Genomic DNA, 16,969 nt, shown 5'->3' with positions numbered 1-16,969 from the left:
GTTTCACCCCATCATTCTATACTGTCAGGGTACCAGGTTTTCATTTGACGTTGTGAGTTTATCCAAGTTCATGCAGGAAAATTCTCACAGCAAATATAAATAATCCAAAGGCAAAACAGGTATTTGCTTAAAACCAGTGTTTTTCTTTTACTACAATGCAGTTTAGAAAAACAAGAATTTGTTCTCAAGAAGCAACATTCAGCATTTCAAACATTTTAGAGTTGTGAATATGCTCAGTGAGGTTTTCCTTGAATGCAGCTGTGTGAATATTTCTAAAGTATGTGTATAGTGACCCAATATATTGATAAGTGTTGTCCAGAACTAACACACTAATTGGGTGGTTTTGCATATTACTGATAATACAGCACGTGCCAGAAGTGCGAAACAACCTGTTACCTGGATGCTTTATGCACCGAATAAAACTGTACTTTACATATGGAATGATAAATACTGATGGAATTTTAAAAATATATATTTTCTTAATAAATGTATTTCAGCACAATAAGTAGTTTTGCTTGTGTCTACAAAAACAAGATTTTTTTAAAAAAAAATTCAGATATGAAATGACAATAATTCTGGTTTTCTAACTCTTTTCACCATTGGCAGCTATGTCCTTCAGTTGATTAAGCCTTAATCTCTGCAAATTGCCACCTCAGAATCTCTCTACCCTCTTTTTTTTTCCTTTGTCAATTCTTGAAATAACACTTTAGATTTAATTTTTGTCTCCTACCTAATATCTCTCTTTAGGTAGCTGAATAATGAATACTATTGGACACCATTCCTATGAAATGCCTTACATAAATATCCGTACAAATTTGAAATTCAGTATCCAATATCATAGCAATACTTTAAGAATTATATCCTAATTGTATAATTTACTGCACTGACCTTTACATCATCCTGAATTTTTAAGCAAACCCAGTTTTAAGATTAGATTGGATTAGATTATTTACAGTGTGGAAACAGGCCCTTCGGCACAAGTCCACACTGACCCGCAAACCCCCCGACCCATTCCCCTCCATTTACCTAACACTATGGGCAGTTTCGAATGGCCAATTCACCTAACCTGCACATTTTTGGACTGTGGGAGGAAACCAGAGCACCTGGAGGAAAAAGGGAGAATGTGCAAACTCCACACAGTCAGTCACCTGAGGCGGGAATTGAACCCGGGTCTCTGGCGCTGTCAGGCTCTTAAAAACGCTGCAGGCTCTTTGGAACGCTGCAGCTCTTAAAAAATCTCCAGGCAAGTAGGACCAGCAAAGACACTTACCCGATTCAAAACAACAGCCTTTCCTCGTACTGCAGTTTTCAGAAATTTAAGTACTTTAAATCTGTTAAAAATCAGCATTGTGCATATCAACTGGTTAGGGGCGGCACGGTGGCACAGTGGTTAGCACTGCTGCCTCACAGCGCCAGAGACCCGAGTTCAATTCCCCCCTCAGGCGACTGACTGTGTGGAGTTTGCACATTCTCCCTGTGTCTGCATGGGTTTCCTCCGGGTGCTCCGGTTTCCTCCCACAGTCCAAAAAAAAAGTGCATATTAGGTGAATTGGCCATGCTAAATTGCCCGTAGTGTTAGGTGCAGGGGTAAATGTAGGGGAATGGGTCTGGGTGGGTGCGCTTCGGCGGGTCGGTGTGGACTTGTTGGGCCGAAGGGCCTGTTTCCACACTGTAAGTAATCTAATCTAATCTAAACTTTAGAATTATTCATGTACTCACATGAATAGAGTGAAAAGCTTATAAAGTTGCTGCTGACGGCACCATCTTAGGTACAAAGGTACCTAGGTATAGATTCTTAGAAATAAATTAGAATAAAAAGTCCAGCATCACAGACTTTCATGCCATCTTGGTACAGAAGGTATCTAGGTACAAAATCTTAGGAATAAATTAGAATAAAAATAAAATATTCAGAACTCCAGTCCTTCCAACCAGACAGTATGGAGCAGACTTGGGTCTGCGCTGGGCCTCATCGCAGACATAGACAGTGTTGGCCAAGGATGGGAGGCAATAAGAAAGAAGATACATCCTTGTTAAAGTCAGAAGTGTGATGGAATATCCTCCATTTGACTGGAGGTGTGTACTGGGGAGCCTCGATTATCTGAATGTGATGGGCGGGCACTATTTCGTTCGGATAATCAATTAATCGATTAAATGCCTTTCCTCCAGGGCTCTGAGTTTTTAAAGTCTGCTCGCCGTTCAGGAGACTGCAGCAGCACACAGCGCACGAGACCCCATTACCCAACAACTGCCACCCCTGACCAACTCCGCCTGCCCCGTCCCCATCCAACACCGCCCCCCAACACTCCCTGACCCCTCCAACCCCACACCCATCCAACACTGCCACCCGCTCCCAACCCCATACACACCCACCCCCTCCAACTCCACCCTTATCCAAGACTGTCCCCCGCCCCCTTTCCGGGGCAACTGGACTGTACACCAACAAGATTGCGGTTGCAGCAGTTGCTTCTGTGGGGTAAGTCTCCAAATAGCATACATACACACACACACACACACAAACCCACAGCTACACACAACGTTTTGACATATACCACCTTTGCCCTGTACAGGACCATGTTGGAGAGATTATGTGGAGGTGGAGTTTAGGGTACACCCCTGTATAGAACTCCAAGGAAAGTGTGGGGAGAGAGAGAGAGGGCAGGCAGACAGCCATTTGGAGATGGTGCCTGTTTAAACACCGTAAACAAAAGACACGATCAGTGTTGGAAACACGTCTTTGATGTAATGTTTCCATCAGGAGATCTCCTTCGGATAATCTGATTTCTGGATAATTGGTATTCAGATAATCGAGGTTCCTCTGTAGATCCAATCACACAAAGCTTTACACCATCCAAGACAAACTACCCACCACTGACACATAGTGGCAGAAATGTGTAGTTTAGAAGATGCTTTTCTAACTGCACCTTCCCAACTCTTGACCTGAACCACCTAGAAGGACAAGTGCAGCAGATGCAATGGAGCACTATCACCTCCAAATCTCCCTCCAAGTTGCAAAGCACCATAATATGAAACTAATTGTAAAGAAAATTGTAACCTGTGTTCAAACGTTTCAGAATTTTAACCAAGGTAGATGTATCTTTCTTGATATGGTCCACAGACTAATTGATTCATCACACAGAACAAGATAGCATTTTATTTATAACTTCAGCTCAAGCTTCTGATGTTTAAAAGGATTCAATCAAAAATGTCAAAACTACAATTTAAAAAAATTTTCATAAGAACTGTTACACTTGCAATTTTTACATTGATACTGAATTCAAGAAATACATCAAATGACCACACCAGTAAATGTGCTAGGATCTTTAAAAGGCCAGAATATGTATCCTCATCAGCTTAATGGAAGTGTAGCAAATCTTGCAAATTCATGCTCCCATATTCTCATTTACTGGAACATTTCAGATGCTACCACTAATTTTCAATGATCAAAATTGAACACATTCTACCAGACTCAAGACCATAATACAAATTAAATATACAGTGCAATTTATCAACAGATATATAGTCTTCAGTACAAAATGTACATTTAGACTATATAAATTTGAAGTGTTAAAACCTTGAACAGGGTTCTCCTGTTACCTTCCAACATAAGTCATACATTTCTCACATTAAAACGTACCAGAAATCTCTGCTTAGCTCAATACATGTGATAACTGCAGACTTACTGGCAGAGCTGATGCATTTATTCGGCAATAGGAAGTTCATGGATATAGTGTTGAGTATAACCAAAGTGCTGATAACTAATTAGAGGCCAGGGTTGACCTATGCTATTACCAAAAAAAAGGTTATCCAGAGAGGTTGATACTTAAAATTATATAGTTAAAAATCACAACACCAGGTTATAGTCCAACAGGTTTAATTGGAAGCACACTAGCTTTCGGAGCGACGCTCCTTCATCAGGTGATCGGCATCTCCGAATCATTAGAATTATATAAGTTTTATTTAATTGATTAGGTCAATATAGTTATCTGCACAACTGGTTCATGTCTAGGTATGTTGCTGACAAATCAAGCCTGCACACAAATGATTTATGCCACTATGTAACTCTACCATGTCCTGAAATGCAAACATTGGCCAGACTGTAATTTAAATTAAAAGTTTACATAAAACAGCTAAAAAAAAGTCTTAAACCTGTGTGAGGATTGTAACTAGAGATAAAGAAACTTTAGACATGATCTTTATTCAAAATTCATTATATTTTTTTCTTTGTTAGGTCACAAAATTGATAGTACTTTTATATGTTCAGCTTGAACAAAAATATAGCAAAAATATGGAAGTTAAATAGAGATCTTTTTAATGGCGAGATTTTTGAAAGGTGACCCGAGTCTCTGAAATATAATGGTGTGATTAACAACTAATTCACAACATTTATGAGCATCTCTGCTACAATTTTATTGCAGTTTTTTTTAAAAACAAAGTCCTTTCTGTAGCTTTAACGAAAGGAAAAATCTATTCCCTTTATGTTTTTATTTTTTATCTGGCAATAGCGTTTTTTCAGGATATGTATTTTTGATTATTAATGTGGCAACCAAGGAAAATGTTGCTATCACAGTCAGCACTGTTCGAAGAGCTCTGAGCCAACTTGGATAACCTTCAAGTAAGGCTAAGTCATAATGCAATGCTATACCGAGACCCATGATAATCAGAATTGTTGCTTCAGTCAGATTATCATGAAAGAGTAGGGCTATCCAGGCTAACAAAGAAGGAACCACACTGTTTCCCAGATTCAACCAGTCAGGTTTTGCAGGGCTGTTTTCTGGAATTGAAAATCCCCATCTTATTCCTCCAACAAAAGAGAGAATTGCTGCTCCATATGCAATTTGAGCAAAAGCTAGTTCAGGAAAATATGTCTCTGTTATGGCCATTCCAAGGGGAGCTGATACAAAAGGAATTAATCCACCATAGCAAAGATAGAGGGCTGGTTTGGGGCTGTTTTTCAATTCTCTGAAATCATATCGTAGTAAGTCTAATTCACGTTTCTCTGGTTCCTCTGCTTTCTTTATCTTGGATGCTTGATATGATACATGAAAATTGCTTGTCTGAGTCCTGAAAAATGTAGATTTTTGCAAGTACTTGACGGCTTGAAGGCTCCTAAATCTTCTTTGTGTGCAAGGGCTCAATAAGTTATAGGACATGATGTTTCTTGATTCATTTGGAAACTGAAGTAATTTCTGAACCTGGAAAAACAGTAACAATTACTAAAACGATACATACGTATTAACTGCAGAAAGGTACAAAATTAAGCTGAGATATGAATATCCTGAGCACACATAATAACATAACGTATAATGTGATTTATATTAGTGAACTAGGACACAAGATCTCTCAGTTGGCTAGAAGACTGGAATGCAAATTAGATTAATGCCTGCAGCATATGCTGAATTCCTTTCTCATTGGGATCTACCTTCTATCAACCAATGGCAAACCACCACTGAAATAAAACTGAAGAAAATGGCTTAGCATGAAACATCAGACACTGAGCCAAGGATCTGACTGCAGGTAGGGCATGAGTCAATAATTTGTGTTCTATAATATAGAAATGAATTCCACTCTATGAACTAAACTTTCTACCCTTTTTTTGGCAAGGACAAGGAGCTTTTTTGAATTACAAACCACAACTAATCATTTTAGGTTGTGGCTGTGGTAGCAAACAAAATTGTACATTGCTGTTTTTCAGGTTTTCTACACTTGGATTTGATGACGTTCAAAGGACTGATTGTCAAATGCACTGACTTGTTCTGCTTGCACTGGATCTGACTTTGGTGCTGTTGGAAGATAACTAGAAATGATCTAGGCAGGAAGGGTGTTTTTGTGCACCGTAATAATGTCATCATTGTTATTGGAATAGTGGAGGCTTTTTTTCTCTAAATTCCCCCTTTTTGCTGATGCTTCAGTCCACTGCCATTAAATATGATAAAAGTGAATGGCACAATCAAATGATTTATTCCATTAGATTGTGGCCATTATGCACCTCCAAAATGACAGATTCACCTTTGCCATCATTCCTATTATCCTTCGAAAGTGCTAACTGTCAATGGATCATGAGTGCTACCATTTCATTCAAATGATCATTCCTCTCAGTGTGTGAACCACCATCACTAACTTATCAGATCTATCATGGTTTGATATCAACACATGTTTAACTATTCATCTTGGTAAAGCAGGAGTTAGTTCCTGATTGCTAATTGCTTTCCAACTTTAAGCCAACTTCAGAGTCAAAATGGCCATCTTGTTTTAAATTTGTGATTGAACTTGGAATCTTTGTGGGGTTTTATGCCTCATTTCCACACAGGACAGTGCACTTACATTTCAACATATGAATCATGAGTGGTTATAAAATTCTTCATTTCCCTAAACAATCTGCATTTAGAGGTCAGCTTTTACATGTAGGTCAATGATACTCAACTTTCTGCTACTCAATTTCACTATTACTTTCAAGCTCTGGACCACCAAATCCTGTACATGAGACTATTTCCAGGTAAACATCAAGTCAGTAGACATTGTTCCAGCTCTTACAAAAATGTAACGTCACTAAACATTCATTTTATTCGTTTACCTGATTGTTTGCTTTAAGTTGGATTCACATTTATTTTAAAGTCTATACAATAGTTTTCCAAAACATTCCATGATTTCAGAGCAACCCAACTATGCAATCATCTTCAATCCACAGCTTCACCATTGTTGCAAAGCTTCCATTCCACATGACAGTATACTCCAGGACTCTCCTCAAACCTCTCTTTCATGCCACAACTGCCCTTGTATTCAAAATCCTCCTCAGTACCCACTTCCAACTGCACTTTTAATCACTTAGTTTAATTTCTCTTCCACAGCAAGTACAAAATACCCTGTGAAGTAGCTTCTGAGTACTTGTTAGACAGGCAATGAAGATGTGCATTTATTCATTTGTAATGGTGTCTTTGGCTGCGTATATAAAACATTATTTTTAAAAAAAGATCCTTGCTAAGAGAGAACACTGACTTGAAGTAACTAATTTGTACCTGTGTAGACACATTCTCCTCCATGGAGACACAAAATCCATACAGACAATGGGACCACAGGAGGCTAGAACAGCTTTTTTCCACCTCATCAAGATGAAGGATGGGTCATTTAGGAGTTGATGGTGGGGATATTTTTAAAAATTATTCACCCTGGCTATGAAACAATGGTTCAAGAGAATCTACATGAATTTTGAGTTAGCACTCTATAATATTTTTACCTGGATGGGCTTTTGCGATGAAACTAAACCCTTCGAAATGTTTAACAGAATACCTGTCTGCTGAATTCTGACAATCTACATTCAGTCAGGTACATACTGAATTGACAGTTCAGCCTTTTAAAACTCTCATGCTCTACTGAAACCGAATTAAAAACAACAAAATAAATTAGTTCACCATCTCACTTGATCATAATACATGAAAGCAATTGTGTAAGTTAAGTATTACTGTTGAGATTTCAGATGCCGAGAGATTAGCAAATTCTTCAGTAAATAGGAGAGCAATAAAAATCATAAATCATCTTATAAATCTCTGTGAAGTACTCTTAATGAGAAACATCTGCAGCATGATTATTTTGAACAACTAATTGAAAACTTCAAATGTTCTTGCAATTACAAGAATTTTAACTGTTCTTCTTTTACCCCTCACCAATCCTGTCCATCCCGACACTAGTATATTTTTATTGGCTTAAATCTTTTGTACAATATTAACCATTGACCAGAAACTGAACTGCTGCAGCCAAATACCTAAGTTATCCCAGCAAATCAGAAACTGGGAATTCTGAGGTGGGTAAGTCACTTCCTGACTCCCCAAAGTCTGTCCACCATCTACAAGACACATTAGTGTGATGCAATACTCCATTTTTACTGGATGAGCACAACTTCAAAACTTAAGCAGTTAACACCATTCAGAACAATGCAGTCTGCACACTGCACCCTGTCCATCAACTTCAACATACACGCCTTCAACAATGACCCACAATGGCAGAAATGTGCAGCATCTTTAAAATGTATTGCAGCAACTCAACAATGCTCTTTCAACAGTGCCTCATTTGCTCACGATCTCCATCATTGGGAAGAACGTGGACAGCAGACATGTGGGAACACTACCATCAACAAGTTCCCATTTGAGGCGTACACCATCCTGTCTGGGAAAACTGTTCATTCACTGTCTCTGACTAAAGGTTCCAGGAATTCCCCTCTTAACAGCACTGTAGTTGTATGCACTGCAGTAACTCAAATAGTGCCTTGAGGGATGGGCAATAAATGCCGGCCTGCTAATGATGCCCACATCCCATGAAAAATAAAATAAAAAACTTTTGAACATGCCTTTCCAAAATGTATTTACTGTTCGAATAGATGATTTCTAATAGTATTTTTGCATTGGCTTATGATCCTTTGTGCTTAGCATTTATTTCTGCAACTTAATATGTACTGGAAATGTTAAAGATCTGCACACAGTACCCTGAAATTTAGTTTGTGTAGTTCCAGGAAATGTATTCTTGAAACAAGTTCAATACTTACTCTACCAGTTGTTTGCCAGCATCTTCTCACCAAGAAAGCAAACATCTTGCCACCTGCAAAAAATGAATTATCATTTTAATGTATGTCTCTATAATTAAGTAACTGCATAGCCAGGGTGAAAGTAAAGGCAGTTTTTTGAAAAATCAAGTAGATATAGCTTAAGTGGTCTTTTAATCCTGAGAGCGTAACTTTAAATTTATATTTTGCCTGACAACAATTTGAATTTAGATACAGTATTTCAGTCCCCTGGTAGCAATGAAAAATTATAATTAACTTTGTGTATTTACTGGTGTATCTCCATTTTCAATTTTTATGCTTAAAATTGCAATTTTTATGCCGGTTTGCAATGACTAATTTGAACTGAACTCCTCCAATAAGAAAACCACATAGGAGCCACACAACAAGTGCTAACTACAATCCGCGTACTAACAGAAATTCATCACAATTTCCTAACTATAACGTCTTCCCGATTCTTTAAAGTAAAGCGACTCTACAAAATGCAAAACATCGCTAAATGGTGACAGTACTTAGAAAATACCAGCGACTCACATGGTGCTTTAATGGTGCCCATTCTCCCTAATGCTATACACGTAAAATGTTGAACGAGGAGAATGTTTTATTCCCAAACTGGATTCAGTTCACAGGTGCAAAGCCCAAAACAAAACCAAGGAAAGGTGGTGAGTGACCTGTCCACCACCGACACCCTTTATCCAGAAACAACCAAGACGCTGCTATAAAATGTAATTCTTTGTCAAGCTTTTGGTTATGTGCCGTAAAACATCCTCGTGCTACTCTTGTGGCTGTATTTTTGTTTGGGGGGGGGGGGGTAAGTTTTCCTGTGAAACGCCTGGTGGAGGCGGTTTTACTTTGTGAAAGGTTTTCGATCGAAAAGACAAAGGCGTTTTGGATGTGACCCTAAACGTGACTGAAGAGAAACTCGCTCTTACCTTCGACAGAAAGCAAGCGGCCGATCCCTGTTCCCTGCGAAATTAAACCCAAATTATTGTTGAATTCCTGTCACAGGCAGAGAAACCCTGTCTCAGACCAAGGCATCGCCTTCCGGGTCATGGTCCCTCAGTTCCGGTTCAGGAGGAGGTCACGGTAAGGTCACAGACTTTCCACTTTCAGGTGACAACCGGGAAATGCTGGAAAATACAAACCTGGTCCTTCAGCGTTTTGAAAATAACAATCGGAAATGTTGCATGTTCCCTTTTCCCCGCCTCTCTTTTGCTGGCTGTTACTATGACAGGCTTTCATTTTTTTTTTATTTTCATAGTAGATTTTTGCCTGCTTTTCTTTCTTCCGACGTATTTTCAACATTGACTCTCGTGTCGCTGAGGAAATGATAAACGAGCAGCTGTCATTGTCTTGTCTGTGAGGTAAAGTCACCATAGTCCTTCCTGTCAGACCGCACGGCCTGCTCTTTCATTAGAGAGAGTCGATTAGTCGTGGTTTAACCTGAGGTCACCACGCTTGAAAGCATGACCTCTCGTTATAGAATCCCTCACCCTGAGAAAAAGGTTGTCTCTATCCGCCCTGTCTATACCCTTCATGATTTTGTAAACCTCAATCAGGTCCCCCCTCAATCTCCTCTTTTCTAATGAAAATAAATCTAACCTACTCAACCTCTCTTCAGAGCTAGCACCTTCCATACCAGGCAACATCCTCGTAAACCTTCTCTGCACCCTCTCCAAAGCGTCCACATCCTTTTGGTAATGTGGTGACCAGAACTGTGCACAGTAATCCAAACGCGGCAGAACCAACGATCTGTACAATTTTAATATGACTTGCTAGCTCTTATACTCAATACCCCGTCCGATGAAGGCAAGCATATCATATGCCTTCTTGACCACTCTATCCACCTGTGCAGCAACCTTCAGGGTACAATGGACCTGCACTACCAGATCTCTCTGCCCATCAACTTTTCCCAAGGCTCTTCCATTCATTGTATAATTCGCTCTAGAATTAGTCTTGCCTAAATGCATCACCTCAGTTGTCTGGATTGAAATCCATCTGCCACTTTTCCACCTAACTCTGTCTGTCTGTATTCTCCTGTATTCTTTGACAGTCCCTTATGCTTTCTGCTACTCCACCAATTTTCATGTCATCTGCAAACTTGCTGATCATACCAACAGTGCCTTCTTCCAGATCATTTATGTATATTACAAACAACAGTGGCCCCAACACTGACCCCTGCGGAACACCACTGGTCACCTTTCTCCATTTCGAGAAACTCCCTTCAACTACTACTCTCTTTCTCCTGTTGCTCAATCAGTTCTTTATCCACCTAGCTAGAACACCCTGCACACTATGTGACTTCACTTTCTCCATGAGTCTACCACTAAAGTCCATGTATATGACATCAACAGCCCTTCCTTCATCTATCAACTTGGTCACTTCCACGAAGAATTCTATTAAGTTGGTAAGGCACGATCTCCTCTGCACAAAACTATGTTGCCTATCACTGATAAGCCCATTCTTTTCTAAATATAAATAGATCCTATCCCTCAGTACTCTCTCCAGCAACTTTTCCACCACCGATGTCAGGCTCACTGGTCTGTAGTTACACGGAATATCCTGACTATCCTTCTTGTGCAGGGGGACAACATGAGCAACTTTCCAGTCCTCCAGCACTTCGCCTGTATTTAAAGATGCCACAAAGATATCTGTCAGGGCCCCAGCTATTTCCTCTCTTGCCTCCCTCAGCAACTTGGGGTAGATCCCATCCGGTCCTGGGGATTTGTCCACCTTAATAACCTGTAGCCTACCCAATACATCTTCCCTATTTATGGCAACGTGATCCAGACGAATCAAACTTCTGTCTCTAATCTCAAGATTCATGTTCCTCTCCTCAGTGAACACTAATGCAAAGTATTCATTCAGAATCTCACCCATTTTGTCAGTTTCGACACACAGCCTTCCTTCATTATCTTTTAGTAGACCAATCCTTTCTGTAGTTACCTGCTTGCTTCTTATACAAGAATAAAATGCTTTGGGATTCTCCTTAATTCTGCTTGCTAAAGCTATTTCATGACCCCTTTTAGCCCGCTTGATTCCTCGTTTAAGACTTGTCCTACTCTTCTGATATACCTCCAGGGCCTGTTCTGTTCTTAGCTGCCTAGACCTTATGTATGCTTTCTTTTTCCTCTTGGCTAGTCGTACAATTTCTCCTGTCATGCATGGTTCGCGAATCTTACTCTTTCTATCCTTTGCCTTCAATGCGACATGCCTATCCTGCATTATCTTTAACCTATCTTTGAAAGCCTCCCACGTATCAAATGTGGACTTCCCTTCAAATAGCTGTGTCCAATCCACATTTTTCCCTCATCGGACTATTGACATACTGCTCTAGAAAATTCTCCTGTTTGCTTCTTACAAATTCTACCTCATCCAGACCTTTGACGCTAAGTGTATCCCAGTCAATGTTGGGAAAATTAAAATCTCCCATCACCACTACCATATTGCCTCTACATCTTTCCATCATCTGTTGATCTATTGGTTCTCACTGTTGGGAGGCCTGTAATACAGCCCCAACAATGTAACTGCACCCTTCTTATTTCTCTGCTCCACCCATAATGCCTCACTACCCACGACCTCCATAGTGTCCTCCTTTAGCACAGCCGTGATATCATCCCTGACCAGCAATGCAACTCCACCCGCCCCCCCCCTCCTTTTACTTCCCTCCCTGTCCTGTCTGAAGCGTCTATATCCTGGAACGTTTAGTTGCCAGTCATCATGCCCTTCCTTCAACCAAGTCTCTGTGATTGAAATAATGTCATACTCCCAGGCACCAATCCAAGCCCTAAGTTCATTTGCCTTACACACTATACTCCTTGCATTAAAGTAGATGCATTTCAGGCCACCAGTTCTCTTGCGCTTATCTGCTCTCTGCCTACTCTTCCCTTTATTAATGCTATCTTCATGATTCTTACAGTCTCCACCTTGCTGCCTACTTGTTTTCTCTTCTGGTTCCAAGTCCCCTGCCACATTAGTTTAGCAAAAACTCCCCCAAGGACATTGGTTCCGGTCTGGTTCAGATGTAGACCGTCCCTTTTGTAATAGTCCCACCTTCCCCAGAACCAGTCCCAATGTCCAACAAATCTGAACCCCTCCCTCCTCCACCGTCTCTCAAATCACGTGCTCATCCTGCCTATTTTATCATTTCTACGCTGGCTAGCACGTGGCACTGGTAGTAATCCCGAGATCACTACCTTTGAGTTCCTCCTCTTCTCTCCTAGCTCCCCGAATTCTTCTTTCAGGACCTCATCTCGTTTTCTACTTATATATCACTGTTTCTTCATTGTCATTGGGTCAAAATCATGGAATTCCCTCCCTAAGGGCATTGTGGGCAACCTACATAGACTGCAGCTCACCACCACCTTCTCAAGGGCAACTCAGGATGGGCAATAAATGTTAGCCAGCCAGCAGCAACCATGTCCCAGCAGTGAATAAAAAAATTGCACTCCTAATTAAATACAGGATCATTTTCAACCATTGAAGGATGCAAGAATGGGTGTCTGTAAATTTATTTTCAGTTTTGTACAATATGAAGCATCTTTAACAAAACAATAAATCTTAATAAAACCAATGAAACTTCAAAAGCTAAATGTCAATATAATCCAACACTATCTGCTGATACAGAACAACAGCTTTTATCGAGTGGTTACGTAATTATGATGAGTGTTTAACTTTTGCATGTGCAAAGCTGCAGAATTTTGAATGTTATTAAATATCAGTTAAACATTGAACTCTGTTTCAATAACAAATTGAGAAAGAGAAATACATAATGATTAAAAATAGATAGTTTTGAAAAATGTGAAAGTTTGGAGATGCTGCAGCTCAATTTTCTTTAGTGAGGGGTGGCCAAGTCTGAGTGACTAGGTCAGTAGTCTAGTTACCGAGGAGTTGGAGCATGTTTTAATTCTACTAACCTTCTCCGTTAATGGTTAAAAAAGTCAGTCAAAACACTCCAAAATCTCACATGCTGGCTCTGATTTTAGGACTTCAGAGGATTCCAGATGCTAAGTAATTGCCCATTGGAAGTTTCATCTTCCTAAACAATTCCTGGGCATTGCATTAAAATGTCCGAGTGGTCCCAATGTGCATCTTTCAGGGTACATCCAGTCTCTCTATCTGGATAGCAAAAGAGCTAGACCAGTCTCAATAGTGAAGTGATGTGTAAAAGAAGGAACGTGTGTTACTTTGTTTTCTGATACAAAGAAAACCATCCTCATTTGCTTGCACAACCTGGCATACTATTTCCATTTTCTCCACAAAGTACATCCAAGCAGCTTTAGCATTACAATCATTAAAGAAAATGCCTGTTTCACCATTCAGGTTGATCATGACTGATCTGTTTATGTTTTGAGTTCCACAATCTCTCAGTGGCACAATGCCTCAGTGCTGCCTCATCGCCCCTGAGTTTGATTCAAGTCTCAGGCAATTGGCTGTGTGGAGTTTGCACATTCTCCTCATGTCTGCATGGGTTTCCTCCAGGTGCTCTCGTTTCCTTCCACAGTGCAAAGACCTGCAGGTTGGGTAGATCTATGGATAAATTGCCCACAGTGTCCAAAGATGTAGAGGCTAGGTGGACTAACCAGGGGAAATGCAGGGCTACAGGGATAGGGGAGGGAGTGGGTATATGTGGGATGCTCTTTGGTGGGCTGGTGTGGACTCGATAGGCCAAATGACATTCTATGATTCTCATCTTGCCAAACAAGAATCTGCTACCGCTGCATTTAAACATTACTTGTCCCTGCTTCCACCATCAGACTTCCAAGTCACACAACTCCCCCGAAAAGAAATCTTCTCATGGAGTCATAGAGATGTACAGCTTGGAAACAGATCCTTCAGTCCAACCCTTCCATACCAACCAGATATCCTAACCCAATCTAGTCCCACCTGATTGCATGTGGCCCATATCCCTCCAAACCCTTCCTATTCATATACCCATCCAAATGCCTCTTAAATGTTGCAATTGTACCAGCCTCCACCACTTCCTCTGGCAGCTCATTCCATACACATACCACCCTCTGTGTGAAAAATTGCCCCTTAGGTCTCTTTTATATCTTTCCCCTCTCACCCTAAACCTATGCCCTCTAGTTCTGAACCCTTTCAAGTTTCACAACATCTTTCCGATAGGAAGGAGACCAGAATTGCACGCAACAGTGGCCTAACCAATGTCCTATACAGCCGCAATATCACCTCCAACTCCTGTACTCAATACTCTGACTAATAAAAGAAAGCATACCAAACACCTTCTTCGCTATCCTATCTACCTGCAACTCCACTTTCAAGAGAAAACGTATGGAACGCTTCACGAATTTGCGTATCATCCTTGCGCGTGGGGCATGCTAATCTTCTCTGTATTGTTCCAATTTTAGTATATGTGCTGTCTCATCTAATTTTAAAACAGTACCCCTTAATTTTGGACTCCTGTGTAAGAGGAAGCATCTCTGCATACATCTCTTGTCAAGACCACTTATATTTTTATACGGTCTTACATGCTTCAGTCAAATCACCTCTTACTCTTCTAAACACTAGTAGAAATGAGCACAGGGTGACCATTAGACAATATACTGATTTCAGGTATCACTCAAGTAAACCTCCTCTGAACTGCCTCCAATGTATTTACATCCTTCCTTTAGTAAGAAGGCCAAAACTGCACATACTATTCAAGATGTGACATCATAAATGTTCTGTATTACGGAGGTATAAATACATTGATGTTCAACTTCTCTCATAATTACGGATAGCATCAAGTTAGCCATCTTGATTATGTGCTGTACCTGCTCACAAACGTTTTGTCACACCCATTAGAAAACTTAAATCCATTACCACTTCACAATTCTGCAATTATTCTCCATTTAAATCATACTCCAATTTTTCATTCTTCTTCACAAAATTAAAAGTTTTATATTTCCCCACATTTTACGACATCTGCCAGATTTTTGCTCATTCACTCAACCTATCGGAATCATTCTCAAAATTCCTTATGCCTTCTTCATATTTTCCTGCATTTCTTGGTACAATCTGGGAAGTTAGCTGCCGTGCCTTCAATCCTGTCATCTTCATCATCGATGTAAATTGTGGAAAGTTGTCACCCCACAGCACACCCCAGTAAGATTCCACTTATCACAACCTGCCAATCAACGATGTACTATGCATACTCTGTTTTCTGTCAGCCAGATCTTCTGTCCATGCAAATGTGAAGTTCAAGTCAGTGAAAGACAACCAGTGAGAAGGAATAAGAGAATAGCAGAAAATGAGGATCTCAGAAATGGGAAGGATTATTGAAGGATGATCTAAGATGTCAAGAGAGGGATTTGCAGATTTTTAAAAATGTCCATGTTTGGGATCAAAGAAGGATATGATTCCTGATTACAGGATATTTGTTCCGCCTCTTTTGCAGTGTTGTGTGCAGTTCTAATGAAACTTGTAAGGATCCAGAAAGGATTTTCAAGCTTGTTGCCAGGGTTGGAGCTACAGGTAGAGGTTGAATAGCCTGGGGGTATTTTCCCTCGAGCTTCAGAAGCTGAGGGATGATCTTACAGAGGTTCATAAAATCATGAGGGGCCTGGATAGGATAAATAGGTAAGGTCTTTTCCCTGAGGTGGGGGAGTCAAAAACTAGAGGGCATAGGTTTAAGGTGAGGGAGGAAAGGTATATAAATTCATAAGATATAGGAGCAGAATTAGGCCTTTCAACCCATCAATTAAGGACAAAAGAGTAACTTGGGAGAGAACAGGGCCTCTCAAAGTTCTAGGAGAAAGTGAGGACTGCAGATGCTGGGGATCACAGCTTAAAAATGTGTTGCTGGAAAAACACAGCAGGCCAGGCAGCATCAAAGGAGAAGAAGAATCGACGTTTCAGGCATAAGCCCTTCTTCAGGAATTGGCTTATGCCCGAAACGTCGATTCTCCTTCTCCTCTCAAAGTTCTGCAAGGCAGCCTATGTGGGGAGCCGCAGGAGATGGGGGAGATACTAAACGAGTATTTTGCATCAGTGTTTACGCATCAGTGTTTACTGTGGAAAAGGACATGGAAGATATAGAATGAAGGGAAATAGATGGTGACATATTGAATAATGTCCATATTACAGAGGAGGTGGTGCTGGACATCTTGAATCGCATAAAGGTGGATAAATCGCCAGGTCCTAATCAAGTGTACCCTCGAACTCTGTGGGAGGCGAGGGAAGTGATTGCTGGGCTCCTTGCTGAGATATTTGTATCACTGATAGTCACAGGTGAGGTGCTGGAAAACTGGAGGCTGGCTAACGTGGTGTCACTATTTAAGAAAGGTGATAAGGAAAAGCCAGGGGAATATAGACTAGTGAGCCTGACATCAGTGATCGTTAATTTGTTGGAGGGATCCTGAGGGACACAATTTTCATGTATTTGGAAAGGCAAGGACTGATTAGGGATATTCATCATGGCTT

General features: G+C 40.4%; 1 protein-coding gene and 1 pseudogene across 1 annotated transcript; both read right to left on the bottom strand.

Annotated features, from left to right (window-relative positions):
• Nucleotides 1–3,264: 3,264 nt before the first annotated feature.
• On the bottom strand, nucleotides 3,265–9,617 carry tmem69 (transmembrane protein 69). Its single transcript, XM_043699130.1, has 3 exons — nucleotides 9,481–9,617; nucleotides 8,534–8,586; nucleotides 3,265–5,192 (listed from the first exon to the last, which is right to left on the bottom strand). Exons 2-3 carry the CDS (start codon nucleotides 8,576–8,578, stop codon nucleotides 4,482–4,484), a joined length of 756 nt encoding a protein of 251 aa, XP_043555065.1. The 5' UTR covers nucleotides 8,579–8,586; nucleotides 9,481–9,617; the 3' UTR covers nucleotides 3,265–4,481.
• A 5,216-nt stretch (nucleotides 9,618–14,833) lies between these two features.
• LOC122554816 lies at nucleotides 14,834–14,946 on the bottom strand (annotated as a pseudogene).
• Between the last annotated feature and the right edge of the window lie 2,023 nt (nucleotides 14,947–16,969).

This window comes from Chiloscyllium plagiosum, chromosome 11, assembly GCF_004010195.1.
Source record: "Chiloscyllium plagiosum isolate BGI_BamShark_2017 chromosome 11, ASM401019v2, whole genome shotgun sequence".
Lineage (NCBI taxonomy): Eukaryota > Metazoa > Chordata > Chondrichthyes > Orectolobiformes > Hemiscylliidae > Chiloscyllium > Chiloscyllium plagiosum.
This window is presented reverse-complemented; position numbering and strand designations above follow the sequence as displayed.

Excerpts from the sequence above, each read along its gene's own strand:
- tmem69 (XM_043699130.1), bottom strand. The coding sequence starts at position 8,578 with ATGTTTGCTTTCTTGGTGAGAAGATGCTGGCAAACAACTGGTAGA. Across the intron at positions 5,193-8,533 it reads GCTGGCAAACAACTGGTAGA|GTTCAGAAATTACTTCAGTT; the intron begins GTAAGTATTGAA and ends CTGTTTTTCCAG.